This window comes from Archocentrus centrarchus, chromosome 9 (assembly GCF_007364275.1).
Source record: "Archocentrus centrarchus isolate MPI-CPG fArcCen1 chromosome 9, fArcCen1, whole genome shotgun sequence".
Classification (NCBI taxonomy): domain Eukaryota; kingdom Metazoa; phylum Chordata; class Actinopteri; order Cichliformes; family Cichlidae; genus Archocentrus; species Archocentrus centrarchus.
Window position 1 is genome coordinate 25,878,533 of NC_044354.1, and position 17,634 is coordinate 25,896,166.

General features: G+C 42.1%; 1 protein-coding gene across 1 annotated transcript; it reads right to left on the bottom strand.

The window, feature by feature from the left end:
* Window positions 1-12,271: 12,271 nt before the first annotated feature.
* On the bottom strand, window positions 12,272-15,788 carry znf703 (zinc finger protein 703). Its single transcript, XM_030737573.1, has 2 exons — window positions 15,149-15,788; window positions 12,272-14,586 (listed from the first exon to the last, which is right to left on the bottom strand). The coding sequence occupies exons 1-2, from the start codon at window positions 15,413-15,415 to the stop codon at window positions 13,078-13,080; spliced, it is 1,776 nt and encodes a 591-aa protein (XP_030593433.1). The 5' UTR covers window positions 15,416-15,788; the 3' UTR covers window positions 12,272-13,077.
* Between the last annotated feature and the right edge of the window lie 1,846 nt (window positions 15,789-17,634).

The following is a 17,634-nucleotide window of genomic DNA, read 5'->3' on the forward strand; positions in this document are numbered from 1 at the left end:
TAATTATGCCTAAACTGATACCATCCATTTTTATCCAGTCATAGCTCTCTATCCTTCTGAGCCATCTTTTTCCAAGTTGCTTTTTGTTTTAAGTGGCTGTGTTTTTGATAAAATCTTGGTTGTGTGCTATTTTTATAAGATCTATTATGTGCAAGCGACGTAGAATATGCAGAGATGATATGAAATGCCCTAAAAGTGGCATGCTTATATCCCATTCCTATTTTCTCATCTAACTCTAAACGTTAGTTGCTGGCTGTAGCTTTGTATCTATCCCACAGATACAGTACATGACAGTGGTATTGATCTTCTTGTGCATTTCTCAGCTAGAAAGCAAATAACTATTAAAAACATGATGACACTGTCCTCTTAATTCTGACTGACTTAGACTCTGTTAAGTAATATTAACTACAACACAGAGCAGAGAAATGTCAGATAAAGATCAGTTACAGCAGAGCAATGGGAGAAATATTTCTTATTCTGCAGCAGTCTCAACTGTGGGTAGGGATATTGTCAAGTGACAAATGAAAGTCTAAGTACTTCTGGACAGCTGTTTGATTCGTTCTGGATGTAACATCGATCGTGCTGTTGATGTTCAATCACGAAGCTATAATATAGATTAAAAAAAAGAGCTCAGCTAGCCTTCTCTGTTTTGTGTTGATTTGTCAGTGCACAAGGCGAAATCTGATGAGGTGAATTTACTCACTGCTCTCCTCTGTTCTCCGATCCCTCCTCTCCCCTCTGGTCATGTGGACCAAAAACACCCTTTTTCTCCCTCTACCACCACCACCACCACCATCGCACATATGCATACGTGCGTGCACGCAAATACCCGCACAAACTCACATAGACTGTGACTTAACCACATACAGCCTCTAACCTCACTATGGTCTCACAGCAGGCCTGCCATAAATCAATGGGCAGGATCGTGTCTGCCAGTTAGACTAAACAAGAGCATTTGTGAGGATCTGCTCTCGCCCATTAATCATCTTGACAGCTTGAAAAACACATTTCCCCTTTAATGACTGTATTTGGATAATCAGCTCTGTTTCCCTTACCGCCCTCTCCCTGGCTCTCCCTCCCCTGCTATAGACCATCCCCGTTTTCTTTCTTATTTTTTTGCCCCAAGCACACTCATAGGCATGTGGATAGCTTACTATTAGAAGAGGTGGGGGGGGGGGGGGGGTTAGAGGTGAGGGAGGGGTCTCTTACATCAAAAAGGGTTCTCTGAAAAAAGTAAAAATAATCACGCTGCCCTGTGGAAAACAGTTTTTTTTTCACCCTCACTCAACAAACCACAAGGCCGCTGCTTATATAAACTTGTGTATGTGACTGCACACTCACACACTGCTACAATCCTGCTAAATCAAACACAGAGAAGTCATGGATGGAGCACAGCTGCTAACATAAACCATCATGTGTGAAGATTTGTCTCAAAGTTAAAAAATAAATAAATACACTGACACATGATGTGGAAACGTGACACACAGTGTGTGACTTGAGATGATTTGAGCACTGACAAGTTGCAATGAACAGGTCCACAAATGCGTATGGCTATTTTCAAAAATAATTACTAAGCTTACTTTTAATTTTCCAAAATAAGGTTTGAAATTGCATAATTTGCTGTGTCTTGTGTCCCAGTGAGACAAAATCTGAAGGCACTTCTTACCTCCTGAGCACCAGACATCCATCAGTCTTGTTTTTCTGGGTTATATCTGTTTGGCCAGCCATTAGCCTTTAAAAAGACATCTGTTTACATTGAAATCATAGGCAATATAAAACACGGATGTAGACACTATGGTGCCACCCACTGGTCAAAGAAGAGCTGTTAAGTCAGTCTTGGGACAGATCTGACTGTGAAATCAGAGACACTGACTGGCTGGTCAATTGTGATTGACAAGTTAGAAAATGAGCACAGCCTGGATAAACCTGGTTTCTGACTCTAATAATGGCCACAGTTTTACAAAACAGACTTCATGTTTTATTCAGTTTGACCTGACCCTAGTGACAGAGACTATAAAGTCATCAAGAAAGTTTTTACTGAGGTCAAAGGACAAGGGAGCCGAGAGCTGTTTCCCCATAGACGTCTTTACAACAGGACATATTTTTGCAGTCACATAAGTTACCTCCTGCTGGCCGTTTAAGCAACTTCTGTTTTGGTTTCACTTTTCAGACCCAGAAGCTACATCCATTTTTTATACTGTCTGTGGTCATGATTTGGTTGAAAAGTGGAAGGAGAAAATTAGACTTTTCATGCTATTACTGTGATGTAAATTGAAACTAAGTTTAGCCAGTCACCAACTGATGTTTACCCACTAAGCAGTTTTATGTTGATCAGAGGTCTAAAACATGCCTAAATGATGCATACAGTTGTGATCAGAAGTGTACATACAGTCATTATGGGCATAAATGTTTTGATAAGTTTGAGCTTTTAATGAATTCCTTGTTCTTTTTGCAGGGTGGAATAATTGTACAGTGTACATCTTAAAAAAGAAAACTATACACACCATACTATTGGGTTAAATGTCCCCTAGCAAGTTGCACCTCAATCAGACAGTTTTGGTAGCCATCAGAAAGCTTCTGACATAATTCAGCTTCACTGTCTACAGTGAAACTTGACTGAAATTTGCAGCTGCCCACATGGACAAGCTAAATGTCTTCTGGAGAAAAGTTTTATGGTCAGTGAGACAAAGAGTGAGCTATTTGGCTACAATGATAAGAGGTATGTTTGGAGGCTTTCAAACCTAAGAACGCTGTACCAACTGTCAAGCATGGTGGTGGTAGCATCATGCTCTGGGACTGTTTTTCTGTTTTGGTGGTACATTGGTCAAAGTGGATGGAACAATGAAGAAGGAGGACTACCTCCAACTTCTTGAGCTTAAAATCAACAGCTAGAAGGTTGAAGCTTGGACACAGTTGGGTGTTCCAGCAGAATAATGATCCCAAACATACATCAAAACTGGTTTTTGACTGGATAAAGCAGGTTAACATTAAGCTTCTGGAATGGCCTTCCCAAAGCCCTGACCTCAACCCTATTGAAAACTGGTGGATTATGCATAAAAGTTGGATCCTTTCCAGGAAACCACCCAATTTAAATGAACTCTACCAATTCTGCTAAGAAGAGTGGTCAAATATCCTACCAGCATTATGCCAAAAACTTGTTGATGGCTACAAACAGTGTCTCGTTGAAGTGCAACTTGCTAAGGGACATTTACCCAAATTATTAGAAGGAGTCTAAGTTTACTTTTGACCCTGTTTGGAAAAGAAGAAAATCTAAACAAAATACAAACTTGTGCACCCAATTCTTGCTTTATAAAGTCATTAAAAATGTATGCTGTACAATTATTCCACCCTGGGAAAAAGAACAGTTCGAAGAAATTATTAAAAGCCCCAAATTATGACGATACTCACGCACATGTTGACTGTATATAAACTTCTGACGACAACTGTAGCTGTCAAGGCTGAAATCAGGCTAACTTTTGTCAAAAAGTGCCAATTTAGTCCAAGTTTATATCACAATTAGCTGTAGTTTAAAAAGTCCAAAGTGTCTTTTTCACAAACACATCAAACATTTGACATTTTATTTGGTTGTAAAACGGTTGTGATTAGACAGCCACAAAACATTCACTCCAGGTACACAGAGTAATACTGCCCGACAGCAACTTTTTTAAATATAAAAAAAAGTGTTTATGCCATTTCTAGATGTGAATGATGTCTCTCATAGGGTTTTGTCTCACTGTGTGTTGTATAGTGAGCTGAGTGAGTTGAAATTTATTGCTCCCACATGCTTGAGCAGCATGGTGGTGCTGTGTTTAGCACTGCCACCTCATAATAATTTGCTGGTCATCTGAAAGAGTGTTTCTCAAGCAAATTTAGTTGTCTGTATCAAGACATCTTTTCAATGACCTGAGAACATGGCTTTTCACCTTTCGCTTTTTAACCAAGTCTCAATGTTCAAATGTGTGGGAAAATCCTCTTCAACGACTTTTGCAAGTTTTTGCTGGGTGGGTATATGGTTTCTGTCCATCTGCAGGACAGTGCAGCTTATTAATGTAAAGGAAACAGGGGACCCATTTCACAGTGGACTGACCCTGTCCAGGGCCTCTAGAGCAGTAAGTGCAGCAGCTTAGGAAGACATGGAAAATAGAGCAGAAAGAGAGTGTGATGGGCCTATCCACACACACACACACATAACTGAAATAACAATTTAGTAATATCCATCCTCTCTTTACACTCAGATAAATCTGATATACAGGTTTAGGTTTCACACTCTGTCACATCATTACCATATTCAGTTCAATTGTTGGTTTTGGTTAATGTGGTTATTTTGTTTAAACACACTTTAAACTATATTCTAAATGGTGGCGCTCAAATTTAATGTACCCTGTTTTGTCATTAATTATGTTTCTGCCTTTTGAGTTTCCTGTCTGCTGCTCCTGTCCTTGGTTTGATTAAGGCCTCAGTCACACAGGCACGGAGACCAGTTGGTGACTCCTTGGGAATGTCCAGGCACTAGGGAAAAAATTGTACCCAAGTTGGGAAGTGATTGCCTGGTGAAATTGGCCACAAAGTGGGTATTGCACCAAAAACCTTCTTGTGAGTGCTTTGGTCACTAACCGATTGCAGAAGTTGCCCATAGTTTGTCTGGAAGATGCTGACTTACCTGCAAACACTTGCCAATTACTCTCTGTGCTGTAGTAAAACTTAAAAAAGTGCAGAATATTCATTGTTAAAGTAAAAGTTTTTGCCTTACTGCTGAAACCAACATATTTCAACATATTCGGGTTTGTGTTGCACTATGATTTGGAAAGCAGTGTTTGCAGACAAGTTGGCATCTTTGATGCAAACTGCTGGCAGCCCTGGCAACCTGCTAGCAACCAAAGTAATTGCAAAAAGGGTTTTGGTGTAGTACCATATACCTTTTGGCAATTAATTTCATGCTAGTAACACCCAGGAACCTCCAGCAACCACTCACAACTGGTCAGAGACTGTACACTTTCCCCTCATGACTGGTGGTTGCCAGATCGCCTCTAGCTGGCCTCTCAGCCTGTGTCACTGAGGCAAGGTGTCAGCAATTGTTTGCAAGCAAGTTGGTGTCTTCAGTGCAAACTATGGGTGACCACAGTAATCTTCTAGCAACCAAAGTGATCATAAGGAGATTTTTGGTGCAGCACTTTTTTTTAGTGCAGTGGTTAACAAATTTGCCTAACAGCTAAACAACTTATGGTTTGAGACTGGGAGGAGACACAAATCTCTGGAAGGCTTTAGCTTTAGTCATGAAGAGCATCTGGCATAAAACAACTTTGCCAAATCAAATTGGAGCAGCTAAAGAAGCTTAGTTTGTTGGGTCAAGGTCCTGATTTGTTGGGTAGTGTTTCTGTTTAGTTGGCTTCTTTTATGGGTCTACTTATTTCTTATTACTTATTTCTTCTTGGTTTTTGAGTACATTAAAAGCTGCTTTTGAACAAGATGCCTGTGCCTGAGTGTCCTTTGACTGCTTTGTTCCTTACAGAAAATTAAACTTCAATGGTGTCTTCTTGCTTAGGAAAAGGGAACAATAAGAAGTAGTGTAGATTGTGTTCCCAGAATGAAAGATGTAAACTCTGCCACGGAGGACATGAACAGTACCCAACCAGAAGGATTTCATTAGCAGGTGTCATTTCCATTGTAAATAACCATTATTTATGCATCCAATATACCTAATGATTCATAGCTTTAATACACTGTTACACAGGCGGAGAATAGCTCACATGTATTATATTATATGTAATATATACAGATGTGTAATATATACAGCAAACGTGTGTGTGTGAGTTGCTCTGTCTCCTACAATGTGTTGACAGGTGGAATAATGCATATCTCTGCACTGCTGTCTGAATAGCACACAGCTGAGTGATACACACAGACACACTGTTTGGAGCTGGCAGCTGAAGTCCAACTCAACTGACAGTCAGCTAACAAACATCTCGTGTGTGTTAAGTGACCGAAGAGAGAATTTGGCACACACAACCATCACAAACGCATTTGGACATACTGTACACTCACACAGACAATTTGTGATGAATTAATTTCAGTTCATCTAACCTCTTATTAAAGTTTCTAATCCTGCAAAAAAACACATTTAAAAAAAAAAAAACGTAATCAGCAGGAAGGGGGCCTTCAAATGGAGATATAAAACAGAAATTGGACCCGTGGTGCCGACACTGAGTACATTATGACCACAGGCCATCCCAAAGTGGAAGGAATACCCAAGTTGTCAGTCTGAGCATGAGTCCTGATCGTCAGCAGCTGCTTGCTCTTCGCCAAGGCACGTTCATTTCCGAACGGCCGTGACATCTTTGCAGCGATCTCCCAGCGTGGCAGCAAATGGAATCCAGCTGGACGCACGGTCCAAGCGCTATTAGCAGTGCACTGTACTGTAATTGAAACGTTCATTTCTCCACTGGTGGTTAGGGAGGGTACGTCTATTAACGGTACTCACTCTCACCACGAGAACTTTGGAGATCGCAGCAGCGCTGGGCAGCTTTCCACGTCAAGGCCAAGTGAGGTTTGCCAAGGTCAGGGCTGGATGGAAATTAAACCAAAAGCACTATTTCTCTATCTGATACTGTACAGCTGAGCCGACAGCCTCTTCTTGTTGCTAATCAATAAAAAACTAGACCACAGAATGAATTATACAAACGTTAAGGTTTGAAGCACGTTTTTAGTTACATATTACACTTTGTTTTTGTTAGACTGTTAAAACTTTACATCCAGTAACACAGACCAAGTTTTATATAAACTTTTAACTGTGAAAAGATGAATTACTTTTGGGTAAGTGCCAGCATGATTGTTGGTACTTACTTAGTTAGTTACCTGGAAATACTTAATTTCAGTGGTAACAAGGACATAAAAACTGCATGTGTAGAATTGCCTGTCAAAGCTGATAAAAAAAGGTTTGAAAAGTTGGGCGAACCTAAAATAAGATTTTTGAAAAACTTCGCTTGCCTGGAAGTTATACTTCTACTACTATCTCTTTTGTTGCGTAATTCTTCCATGGATTTCAATTCAAGGTTTTTAACTTCCATGTTTCTCTCCCTGATAATGCCTCTTCTGAAATACTGGAGTCTTAGTCTTGCATTCCTACAACTGGAATTGTATTAATGTAACACTATAATTGGTACATTTGCTATTTATCTGAATGGGAATGACATTTTTATGAGACAGGACACTTTATTGTAGCCCAGTGTTTTTGTGCTAGTGTGTGCATTTTATAGAATAGAATACAATACGGTACAATAACGTTATTGTCCACATTAGTGGAAATTTGTCTTTGGTTCACCAACTGATAATAATCATCAACACACATTCATACTTATACGTATATAAAAGTTCAATAAATATATTAAAACACATCACAACATCTTATCATTCAGTATACTAATTGCATTTGGCACAAATAATCCTTTATACACCTTTTTACTAGCTAAGGGCATCCTATAAGGTCCACCATCCTAAAGAGGGTGTTCTCGGTCAGCAATAATAGAACTTATCTAATGAAATTTGTTGCTGACCAGTGATTTTTTTTTCAGCAGTTCTAACAATTCTGTCCAATTTGTTCCTATTTGCCACAGTCAGGATACCATTAGCAGAAAGAGACATTGAACATAAGGATGCTTTCAGTCAAGCTTTCCAAAATGTTTTGGCTACCTCCAAAGCCTCTTAACATCCTAATAAGAAATCATCTCTGACTCGCTTTCTTACAGATGGAATCAAAATTCTCCATAAACTCCATAAAATTTGTCTCGTCATTAATACATGTTCCCAGAAAAAAATTAATGACTTCCCCAGACTGACCAGTAAATGAAAGACCTGTTATGGGGACTGTGTGATTCAAAACAAGCTCTTTTGTCTTGTTGACATTCATCAGCAAATAAGATTTACGTCACTCCTCCGACCTACATACCTGAGCAAAAATAATCAGGGCTAAAATTCCTATAAAAGAGACCAACAGCAGCCATATCATCAGCGTATTTGAACATTTTCACATTCCTATCTTGTAGCTGCATGTCATTGATATAAACAGAGAACAACAATGGTGGGAGAACGCGCTGTTGAGAGCCCTCACATTAACAATGATTTCATCAGATAAAACATGATTAATACAAACTCTCTGTGGATGATCAGTTAAAAATCTTTAATCGGTGAATCAGTCCTGGAGTCACCCCCATATCAGTCAGCTGTTAAAATAAAATATGTGACCTCACTGTATTAAAGACTGAAGTCAGATCAACAAATAAGATTCTTGTCTGAGCATCTATTTTCAAAGTACCCAAGCTAATGTATATGCAGCCTATATATGAACTCTGGGCCTCTAATAAATCCACCCTACAGTACTAGCTCTCTGTATTCTCCCCAATCATTTTATTTGTCAAAAAGTTTACTTCCTCTGATTAAGTAAACATGATTGTGCTTGGAGGTGTGGCAGGAACTTGTTCCAACCACATTTCAACCTGCAAACCAACCTGGAAATTTTTAATGTGGCTTTTATTTTCTCCACACAGAGCATTTCAGCATGCCTGACTGCAGGACGTGAATGAGAGCGCACTCGAAACAGGCATGTAAGAGAGTCGGTCACAGGGCTTATGTGGAGAAATAAAACAGAGATTGTGTGACAGGCCCTGATGAGGGATGTGTTCACGCCATCTGGGTTGCTTTAACACTGCGGTCACTGTTGGATGCCGAAGGCTCTGTATTGTGTCCTGATGTTAAACACAGAGGTGGTAGTCATGGAGTTGAGGTTAATGTTTTGTTCTGAAGACACAGTGAGTGAGAGAGAGACTGAGTACCCCTTCCTCTCTCTCTCTCTGTCCTATAGCTGTCAGCAGCGATGGTGAACCGAGGTAGGGCTGGCGTCTAATTGAAGAGCAGCTCCGCACCCTGTCGTCATTAATCACCGAGCCTGTCAGCCGCAGCTCAGGACCTCACAGTGGCACTCTGCACTGATCCACAGAGAGGGAAATATTAGTGCCCTCCATCACCATCACCAACTCCACTGATACTACTACTACTCTGATTACTGTCAGTGTAGCACATTACTGTGGCAACTGCTATTACAGTAATTTATACATGAATACAGCTGTTCTTATATCTAGAACCACTTTTAGGCCTACAGTAAATGAATACATCAACATTTTTTTTTGATGTTGTATAAGGAAGGAACAAGGTGCAACTCGTTAATGAATGTTTTCAGACATGCAGCTAAGTGGACGTTTTATTCCAGTCATGTGTTAAGATAAAAATGAGTACAGCATCAGTGTTGTCATTCAGTTTTACAGCAAGAAAGCAGAAAAATTCTTTGGATAATCAAGGAGGGGCTTTTTTTTTTCCACAAATATTTTTTTATAAAAACAAAGTTTTTTTTGAAGTGGAATACAGCAGCAGAGACTCAGGAGGGTACACTGTTGCAAACAGAATAATTTTATAATTGCTTTATTTTATAAGATGCTAAATTATGTGGGTAAATTTTTATAGTTTTTTCTATGGGGGCAAAGCTTGAGATGTACCCAAACCACATAGACTGTGAATAAAAGATGTACGTAGCTACCCTGGTGGCATTTTTTCATTTGTTTAGTGTTTTGGTAATTTTATTTTATTTTATTTATTTTTTGTAGCCATAAGTGATCACATTTGGATGAAAGAGTGTTAACACTAGCAAGCTTGGTTAGCGAGTTGCATCCATAAACTGTACCGATGAAAAATGCACAGAGTTCAATACTTGATCATTAGTGCTAAGTAACAGACAAATGAAATACTAGAATTTCACTCTTGGAAAGTCTGTACCACACAGCAAGCCCAAATATGTCAGACAGACAGATGCAATTAAAATACTGCAAAACAGACCAACACTACAAACACGGATGAGAGCTCCAGTTCAGTAACTGGAAGCCTGAAAAGTTTTTATGAAGGGGAAATAAGTTATAGAGAACTGTTTTGTTTTTTTTTCTTCTTTGAGCCAGGCTGCACTGTGCTTTTTAATGCTGTAAAGATGGACATTTCAACATGGCAGTCTATGGGGGACTGACTTGCTCTCTTAAAAATAACAAGGAAAATTTTTTATTTTTTTCAAACATAACAAAGATGAAGTAGAACAGAAACTCGGCAGAATAACTTTCTATTTGTTATATTTACTTTAAAAACACACTATATTACTTGGAAAATTGCTATATTTTTACTGTGGAGTACCGCAGAGTCAGATAGTGTTTCAGAAGAAAGGTTAAAATGAACTCTCTCTTTTTTCACAAATCAAATTGAAATCATAAAATGTCCCCAAGGTCTGGTGTTTATTTCATATTTTTAGTGTGGCTAAACTTAAATCTTTACCTTTGCATTATGTACACGTGCAGATGGGCATTAGTATGAGTAACTACTCTTTCATGCACAGTCATTTTGACCTTATTTGTATGTATCTGCATATATCTCAGATTATAAAAGCATATACTGTTTCTTTAAGAACGGAGCTATTTGGTTATCTTGAAAAACATTTTCAACTGAACATTTATTACAAAAAAAAAAAATCACCATTTTTGTGCAAGCCTGTGTCACTCTTTGTGGACAAAGGATCAGAGCTGAATACACACACACAGCCTCACAGAGGTGACATAAATGGAGTGTGTGGGTGTTGACTCAGCTGTGAGAGTGTGTGTGGGGGGAGAGAAGATAGATGTAGGAGATTGATGAGGGCTGGGATAGGGAGAACAGTGAGGCATTTGATGAACGAGTGTAAACTGGCAACAGTGGAATTAATTCCACCACCCTCCCGACAAGATTGAAAGTTCTCCCCTCTGCGTGACCTCCAGTGTGAATCATCTTCAAATTCAGGCCAATGTAACCAGGTCTCTGTGTGCAGTTTGTGAAACAGCATTCCAGCAGCTGCATTCATGAACATCAAAAGCAAGAAAACAGTGCAGATTTAAAAAATAAATAAATAAAAAATAAAGAAGTACTTGCCTTTCTTCATTTTTCACCTGTGTTTCACCTGCACAGCTTTAGGGGGCAACATAATCCACTACATCTCTAGCACCACAACTCTGCAACTTTCAAAGAAATACGCTACATCCTTGACCTATTTTGTCTAGACTACTTCATAAATGACATAAGAAAAGCAGGAGCATGAAAGTAAGTCGGTCCCCTTTCAGACAAGTGCCTGGCTTCAGCTTCTAAAGGAGAAAAATAAGTGTATTGTTCCAGAGACCTATCCAGAGCGGTGATCAGGGCGCCGTGACCTTGCTGGTGTGGCAGGGGCTGGATGTGGTTTGGGAGGGTCATCCATTTTGTTAATGGTCCTGTCAAGTGACACCTGTGCTTGCCTCTCCCCTGTCTGGAGTGCTAATGAACCGCGAGAGTGGAGGAGTCTGAGAGTCGGGGTCAATAGCCACCTCGGAGACCACAGCCTCAACGCTCTGCGCCACCTACACCCTGTCAGCCAAATAGAGTGGAGACACAGATACATTATCAGGGCTGAAACACTAATGGCAGTGGTGTGGCTTTAAGATAGACCAAGTCCTTCCCTTTAAATTAGTATCCAGCAGCTCTGAGTGGAGAATGCTGACTTCAGTAAACCACAGGGCAGCAGCCAGCAGCATAGAAAATGGCTCTTCACATCAGGAAAGTGGCCTCCATGTTTGCGGTTCCTGTAAAAGAGCCCGCTCTCCTCAGGGGAGGTGTCAGTGCTTTGATGAATATTTCTCTATTAACCGCCTCCCATTGTCAGCTCTGGCCTTTGTGTTTCAGGCCAATCCGTCAGAGCGTGAGGAGATCCTGGGTCGACACCTCCCTTAGGTCATTATTGAAGTCCCAGTGACCCGGCAGCCGCTCTGCACAGCCATCCACTTTGCTGAGGTGGCTGCTTCCAGGCCTCACAAACAAGAATCAGCAATTAAATGCTGCACTCGCAACAACAAAAGCAATGTGGGTGATGGAAGGAGGAGGTGGGATGAAAGTCTTCAGAGACTCCCTAACAGGGCTAATCTGACCCGGCGTGCCCTCTTTAGGACAGCCCTGTCAACTGATATGAGCCATGAAATATTACACGTAGCCACATATAGCGCGGCTGTGAGAGTCATTATGATAGATGGTCTTAGATAAGTGCAGTGCTGCAGTCTGGCAAGATTTACTGTGTCCTCTGATGCTTGAGACAAAAAGATACTTCATGGTACTATATATAGAATACAATGAGGAAAAAACAAGTTGAACTGCGATCATGTATCATTTATTTAACAAAATAAGACTTTCTTCTGTTGGTCGGATAGCACAGCCATCATTGTTTTTTTTTATTATTTATATTTGTTTTGTTTTGTTTTTTTTAATCTCTGCACCATTTGCTTGGGAGACCCTAGCTTGCTGACCCCATGTAAGCTTGAAAAAATATTACATCTTTGCATATGTACAAATAAAAATAATGGCATTGTTCAAGATAATTCTCAAAGACATGCAATTCTCCAGAGTCTGAATAATGCAGTGAAGGATGAAGAAAATAAACCCAACAGCAGTCAGGAAAGAAAAGTAAAAAGAGGTTCCCAGAATAAAGCCTCACAGTCCATCTTCATTATGGTGCAACTTTTTTTTATTTTTAGTGTATGATAGGCATAATGGTACTATACTTAAATCATTCCTTTTCAGTTAGAATACTTAAGAACAATTCATTTGGACAGCAAAACCTCCCCCCCCCCAGAGCTGAATACCAAGCGCTTGAGTGAAAAATAAATACAGACTTTAAGATCTGGGAGAGAGATATTGAGAAAAACAAAATCAAGACAGTTGTCACAGTCCCACAAGTTCATCATTTTCAAGCTCTGCTTCCCACCCGTCTTGGATCACTAAAGTCTGTTCTTTCTCTGCTGCAGACAATCCATTAGTCTTTTGCCTTTGGAGCACCAGTCGCAATCCTGAGGCTAACAGGTGGTGTTCCTGGCAGGCAGGCCAGCAGGCATGATGCCCTGTACTGGTGATGACCCCAGCCTTGAGAATCCATCTTCGGGGCTGCTCTGGAGAATCCGAGCTGGTGCCTGCAGTCTGTGGGCATCAACAAAGTTTTGGATGTCACTGGTATCCAAGGGCTGAGGCTGAGCCCAGTCTCTGACTGTAGAGGGCATAGGGGGAGTAGTAGGCTGAGGAGGAGGGTAGGGTCGGCATGGGAAGTCCTGGGGCTCCAGGCAAGTGGGATTTGCTGTAGGGGTGGTAGCGTGCCAGACCCAAGCCAGGGGAGCCTCGGAGGGAGAAGGAGCTGGGCAGGGTACCTGGACTGCTTGGTGGGGCCAAGTGGAGATGGCAGGAAGCTGTCGATGAAACCGATGATGGGTAGGCTGACAATAGCTTACTGTCCACCATCCCAGGCAGGGCTGTGTGGGTACGCAAGTGTGCTAGCAGCTCCTCTGATGTCGCAAAACGCTTGTCACAGGGACCCCCAACAGACACCCAGTTACAGGCATGAGGCAGTGGTTCATTAGGCAGCATGAAACCATACGTGTAGAGGGGGTGAGAAAGGGAGGGAGTTGTGGTGGAGGACAAGGCGCTAGAGTGTAGAGAGTGAAGGTGATGTGAGGGGTAAACCAGGGGGAACCCAGACTTGAGACTTGAAGGGTCATGGACGCAAGTGGAGCAGTTACTGCCTCCTAGGTGGGGCGCATTGGGGTAACTCAGACAGTAAGGGTCCCGACATAAACTCTGCATCAGAGATGGGGGTGAGGCTCCGGTGAGCGGGCTGGAGCTGGGATGCTTCCCTGAAAGTCCTAAACCCAAACTAGATTTGGTAGGGTCCAAGCCAGGGACAAACTGGGATGGGTAGCCAGCATAAGCTCCCACAATGGAGCCATGGTAGCCCATGGAAGCAGGCGGTAAGGGGAAAACAGAGTGTCCTGGTTTAAATGGGGAGACTGGCGCAATGTGCCCTGAGCCCAGGCTGGACTGTGAGGAGGCCTGCGGGTCGGTCTTGCTCTCTGGCCGCGGGCTGCTTGCAGAGCTGGCATTGCTGGAGTTGGCGCTGGCCCGTACGTGGCTGGAGTTTGCTAACTGTGCCCCATCCATCCCTGACTTAGCTGCATCAGAGTCTTTTTTACCAGCGCTGTTGCTATTACTGTCCAAGCTGGCTGACTCTGAACTTCCAGGTTTGTTGTCCATGTGTGGAGCCTGGGAGTGTGGTGAGGGCTGTGTGGATGGGGAATGGCTTTGTCTGTGGGGCTGACTCTGAGTGTGCAGGGGAGGCGAGCTAGAGCCAGGTGACCGGGAATGAGGAGGAAAAGTTGAACATGAAGCACTGGCACCACTGGAGCTTCCATTTGGCACCCTAAAAGATGTTTTATCTGAAGACCCCTTCGTCACAAGAACATCCTTACGGCAGTCGCCTGATGACTTGGAGTAAGGCTTGAAGCTGGATTTGTCCTCCAGGGACTGGTGCTGCTCTCCAGGCTTGGATGACCGGCTGGGGGGCTCCTTGTCTCCCAGACTACCAGAGGCGAGGGAGGCCAACTTGGAGGAAGAGGGGGGGTCTGGTTTGCCAATTTGAGAGCAAGTCTGTGCCAGCAGAGCCAAAGGACTCTTCTTTGCATCCAGCTGAGGAGAAACAAAAAAGAAAGCAATAGCGTGAACAATCATTTTTTTTATTTAAACTAATCAAATATTGCCTCATAAAACATTTTTAAAAAACTTAAAATTAACAGGTATTTTATTATAATTTCCAGGCAGTGCATTGTAAAGTGGAAAGTCCAGTAAAGTAAGATGAATTTTGAGTTGTGTACTGAAATGAATAAAGGACGTCAGAGGGTGAAAAGTTGAAGCAAAGTTTAAGAAAAAAGAAAGAAAAGAAAAATCTAAAACACCGTTAACATTTCATAAATACAAACGTAATTGTATATAGTGGTGTTATGACTTTTAAAGCATTGTATTACTCGCAGTCATTTTGTATTTATAAACTCTCGCGTTTTGCAATTTGACAAAAAAAAAGAAAGAAGAAAAAAATCACTGTGCGTAAAATGGCGCATACGGGATTTTCGTCAGAATCACATTCTTGCCATTCTACAGCCGTGTATTAAAAACAAATTATTAAAATTAGGGGGAGAAACGACATCTGATGCCACCAGCATGTCTTAAATTTTATATTTTCTCATCTGCTTACCTCAATACTGGCAGGCGCGGATGTGAGAGGCTGGAGATATTCCGGGTGCAGCAAGTGGCCGCTGTGCGCCGTCAACATCTTTACGATCCGGATGGGAAGCCTTTTCGCCTGGCGCGAGGGATCCAAGGGAGACAGACAAGACGTGGCTCTGGGAACGGACGGTCTCTCCGCTCCTGTCCGGTGTAGATCGCCGCTTGCGTCGGCGGCACTGCGCTCCGGGGACTGGCTGCGTAAAAGCGGTTCAGGTCCACCGAGGAGATCTCTCATCTGGATCGGGGCGCGAATAGGGACGGAGGCATGCAACGAGTGGACTCAGGTATAAATTTCATTTACCAGCACATTTCATGATGTTGAATTTAAGAGAGTGCAGTAATCCAAAGGGCAGTGCGCTGTGCGCGTCCTCCGTGTCGGACCAAAGCGGACTCTATAGAGGAACAAATCGCCCAAATGTCATCCTTTATGGGTCTCTTTAATATTACCCGTTAATTATTCCTAAGTATTCCTTATCCAGTGTTGGAAATGATGGAAACAAAAACACCATAAGTAGTCACCTCTCATCAAAATAAGGGGCAAGTTGAAGGAATATCCCCGCAAAGGATAGAGTGTGCGACAGTCCTCCCGTGTTCGTGTTTCTCTCCCACTGCAGCAGCCTCACAATACCTCACTTCTTCCACATACTAAAGACGGGAAGGGAGGGATTTCAAAGCAAGGAACCGCCGTCCAATCATAAGTGCCCGCATTTACAAGCATGGGCGGGACAAGGAGGGGGTGGCGGGGTTGTCTCCTGGCCTCACCCTCTTACCAAGGCAGTAATGTAGGTGGAAATCTGTGTCAGTGACCTCCATAAGCCAAATGCAAACTACACATAAAGTAGCAATAAAATATTTGCACCACAGATCTGACAGCAGTTTAAACAGCAAAGCCGCAGAGGAACTTTATATACACTGTGCTCAAAACACAAACGCCTCCCGCTGTGGAGAATTAACTGCTGGTGTAGTTTTCTGTGGAATGCACCCAACCCCATTCATGTAAATAGGTGCGTGTAATTCAAAATAATAACCTACTGTCCATGGGCATTTCTGGCATGTTAATTGCTTCATTGCATTATCACAACCCAGCTGCCATCACTGCTGGACTTAACTCGATTTTTCCAGCTTAGAGCAAATTCACATGATTCAAGTTTTATGTGTTTTGCTGTGACAGCACATGATATCTTTCCATCTGTTTTTTTTTTTTACATTCGCAGTCCCACCCTTTGAAAACACTCCTATGTTAAGAGTTGTATGACAGCTATTATTATAATTATTATAAATGCATGCTACTTTGAAAACTCTTCTGCAGCTTGGACCTGAGTATAAAAGAAAAAAAAATAGCAAAGCAGTCCCTCCTTGGTTGCAACATTAGTAAGTTAGTACTTTAATTTCATTTTCCATAAAGAACAACGAGCTTCACTTTATGGGGATTTCCATCGTGGTTTAAAACGCCTCCTGTACCAATCAGACGGCTTGGCTCTAACTCCACGATCCATAATCCAACATATTACAACACTGTAACAGTCAGTGTGCTTAAAGTAGTTTCATGGGTCACTGATTACTGGCTTAAGAAAATCAGAACAAGCCTTTCTTCTGAGGTTAAATAGGTAAAACTGTTTGACATTTCACAGCACAGGCTGGCCTTATCAAGAGGCACTGCCATCAGCCCGCTCCTTGATTATAATGGTTGCTGCCATTTATCTGCAGCTGCGTGGAAAGTCAGTGTGAGGAGGATGAAGTCACTTCAGCCTCATTCAACAGCATCACTGTTTGACCTGTCATCATTAGGCTTAGTCATCACTCATCACCCACACACTGCCACTCACGCTTCAATGACCTGAAGAGATCCGAGAATATGCGAACGAGCACGCCGCCAGGCTAAGTGTGGTACAGTCTGCTTTCCAGTCCTGTCTGTTTGTGTAAAACTGTCTGTCACCACCTTGGGTTGAGCCACATAAACAGGTGACGCACAACAGCCGCTTTCTCACTGTGAGACGTAAAGGTAACGCTGAAAGCTTAAGGGGAATTTCAAAGATTTTTTTTCCCTTTTTTTTTTTACAATGTAGACAGCCAGTTAAGTTGTGAGTCTTATTGTTTACCACACCATCATCCACTTGGTAAAAGGGTGAGTGGGTAAGTCGTTGCAGCGTAGGTGGGGTTGGATAAGGAAGGGGGCGTTTAAAAGGAGCTGAAGGAGGAGGGCACTGGGAAAAGCCAGACAAAGGCAGCAAGAGAATGAAACAAGGGAGGGCTCAAACAACAGGGAGCAACTCCTTTCATGTGTCCCCTTGATGTAGGCTGGTAACAGCTGTTTTGGCGTGTCGATGACTGATGGCTGTTTCCTGTTGTGGATATTTTAAGGAGACAGCTTTTCTGTTAAAGAGTTTTCTCAGCATGCCCAGGTCCTGCAGGCCCTTGGGGCATTTCCATGCCTCTCCATGGTTGTATCAAAGC

What these genes read in the sequence shown, in the direction of transcription:
- znf703 (XM_030737573.1), bottom strand. Translation starts at nt 15,415, where the DNA reads ATGAGAGATCTCCTCGGTGGACCTGAACCGCTTTTACGCAGCCAGTCC. An exon ending in CCGCGCCTGCCAGTATTGAG is followed by an intron (nt 14,587 to 15,148) that starts GTAAGCAGATGA and finishes GTTTCTCCTCAG; the next exon opens with CTGGATGCAAAGAAGAGTCC.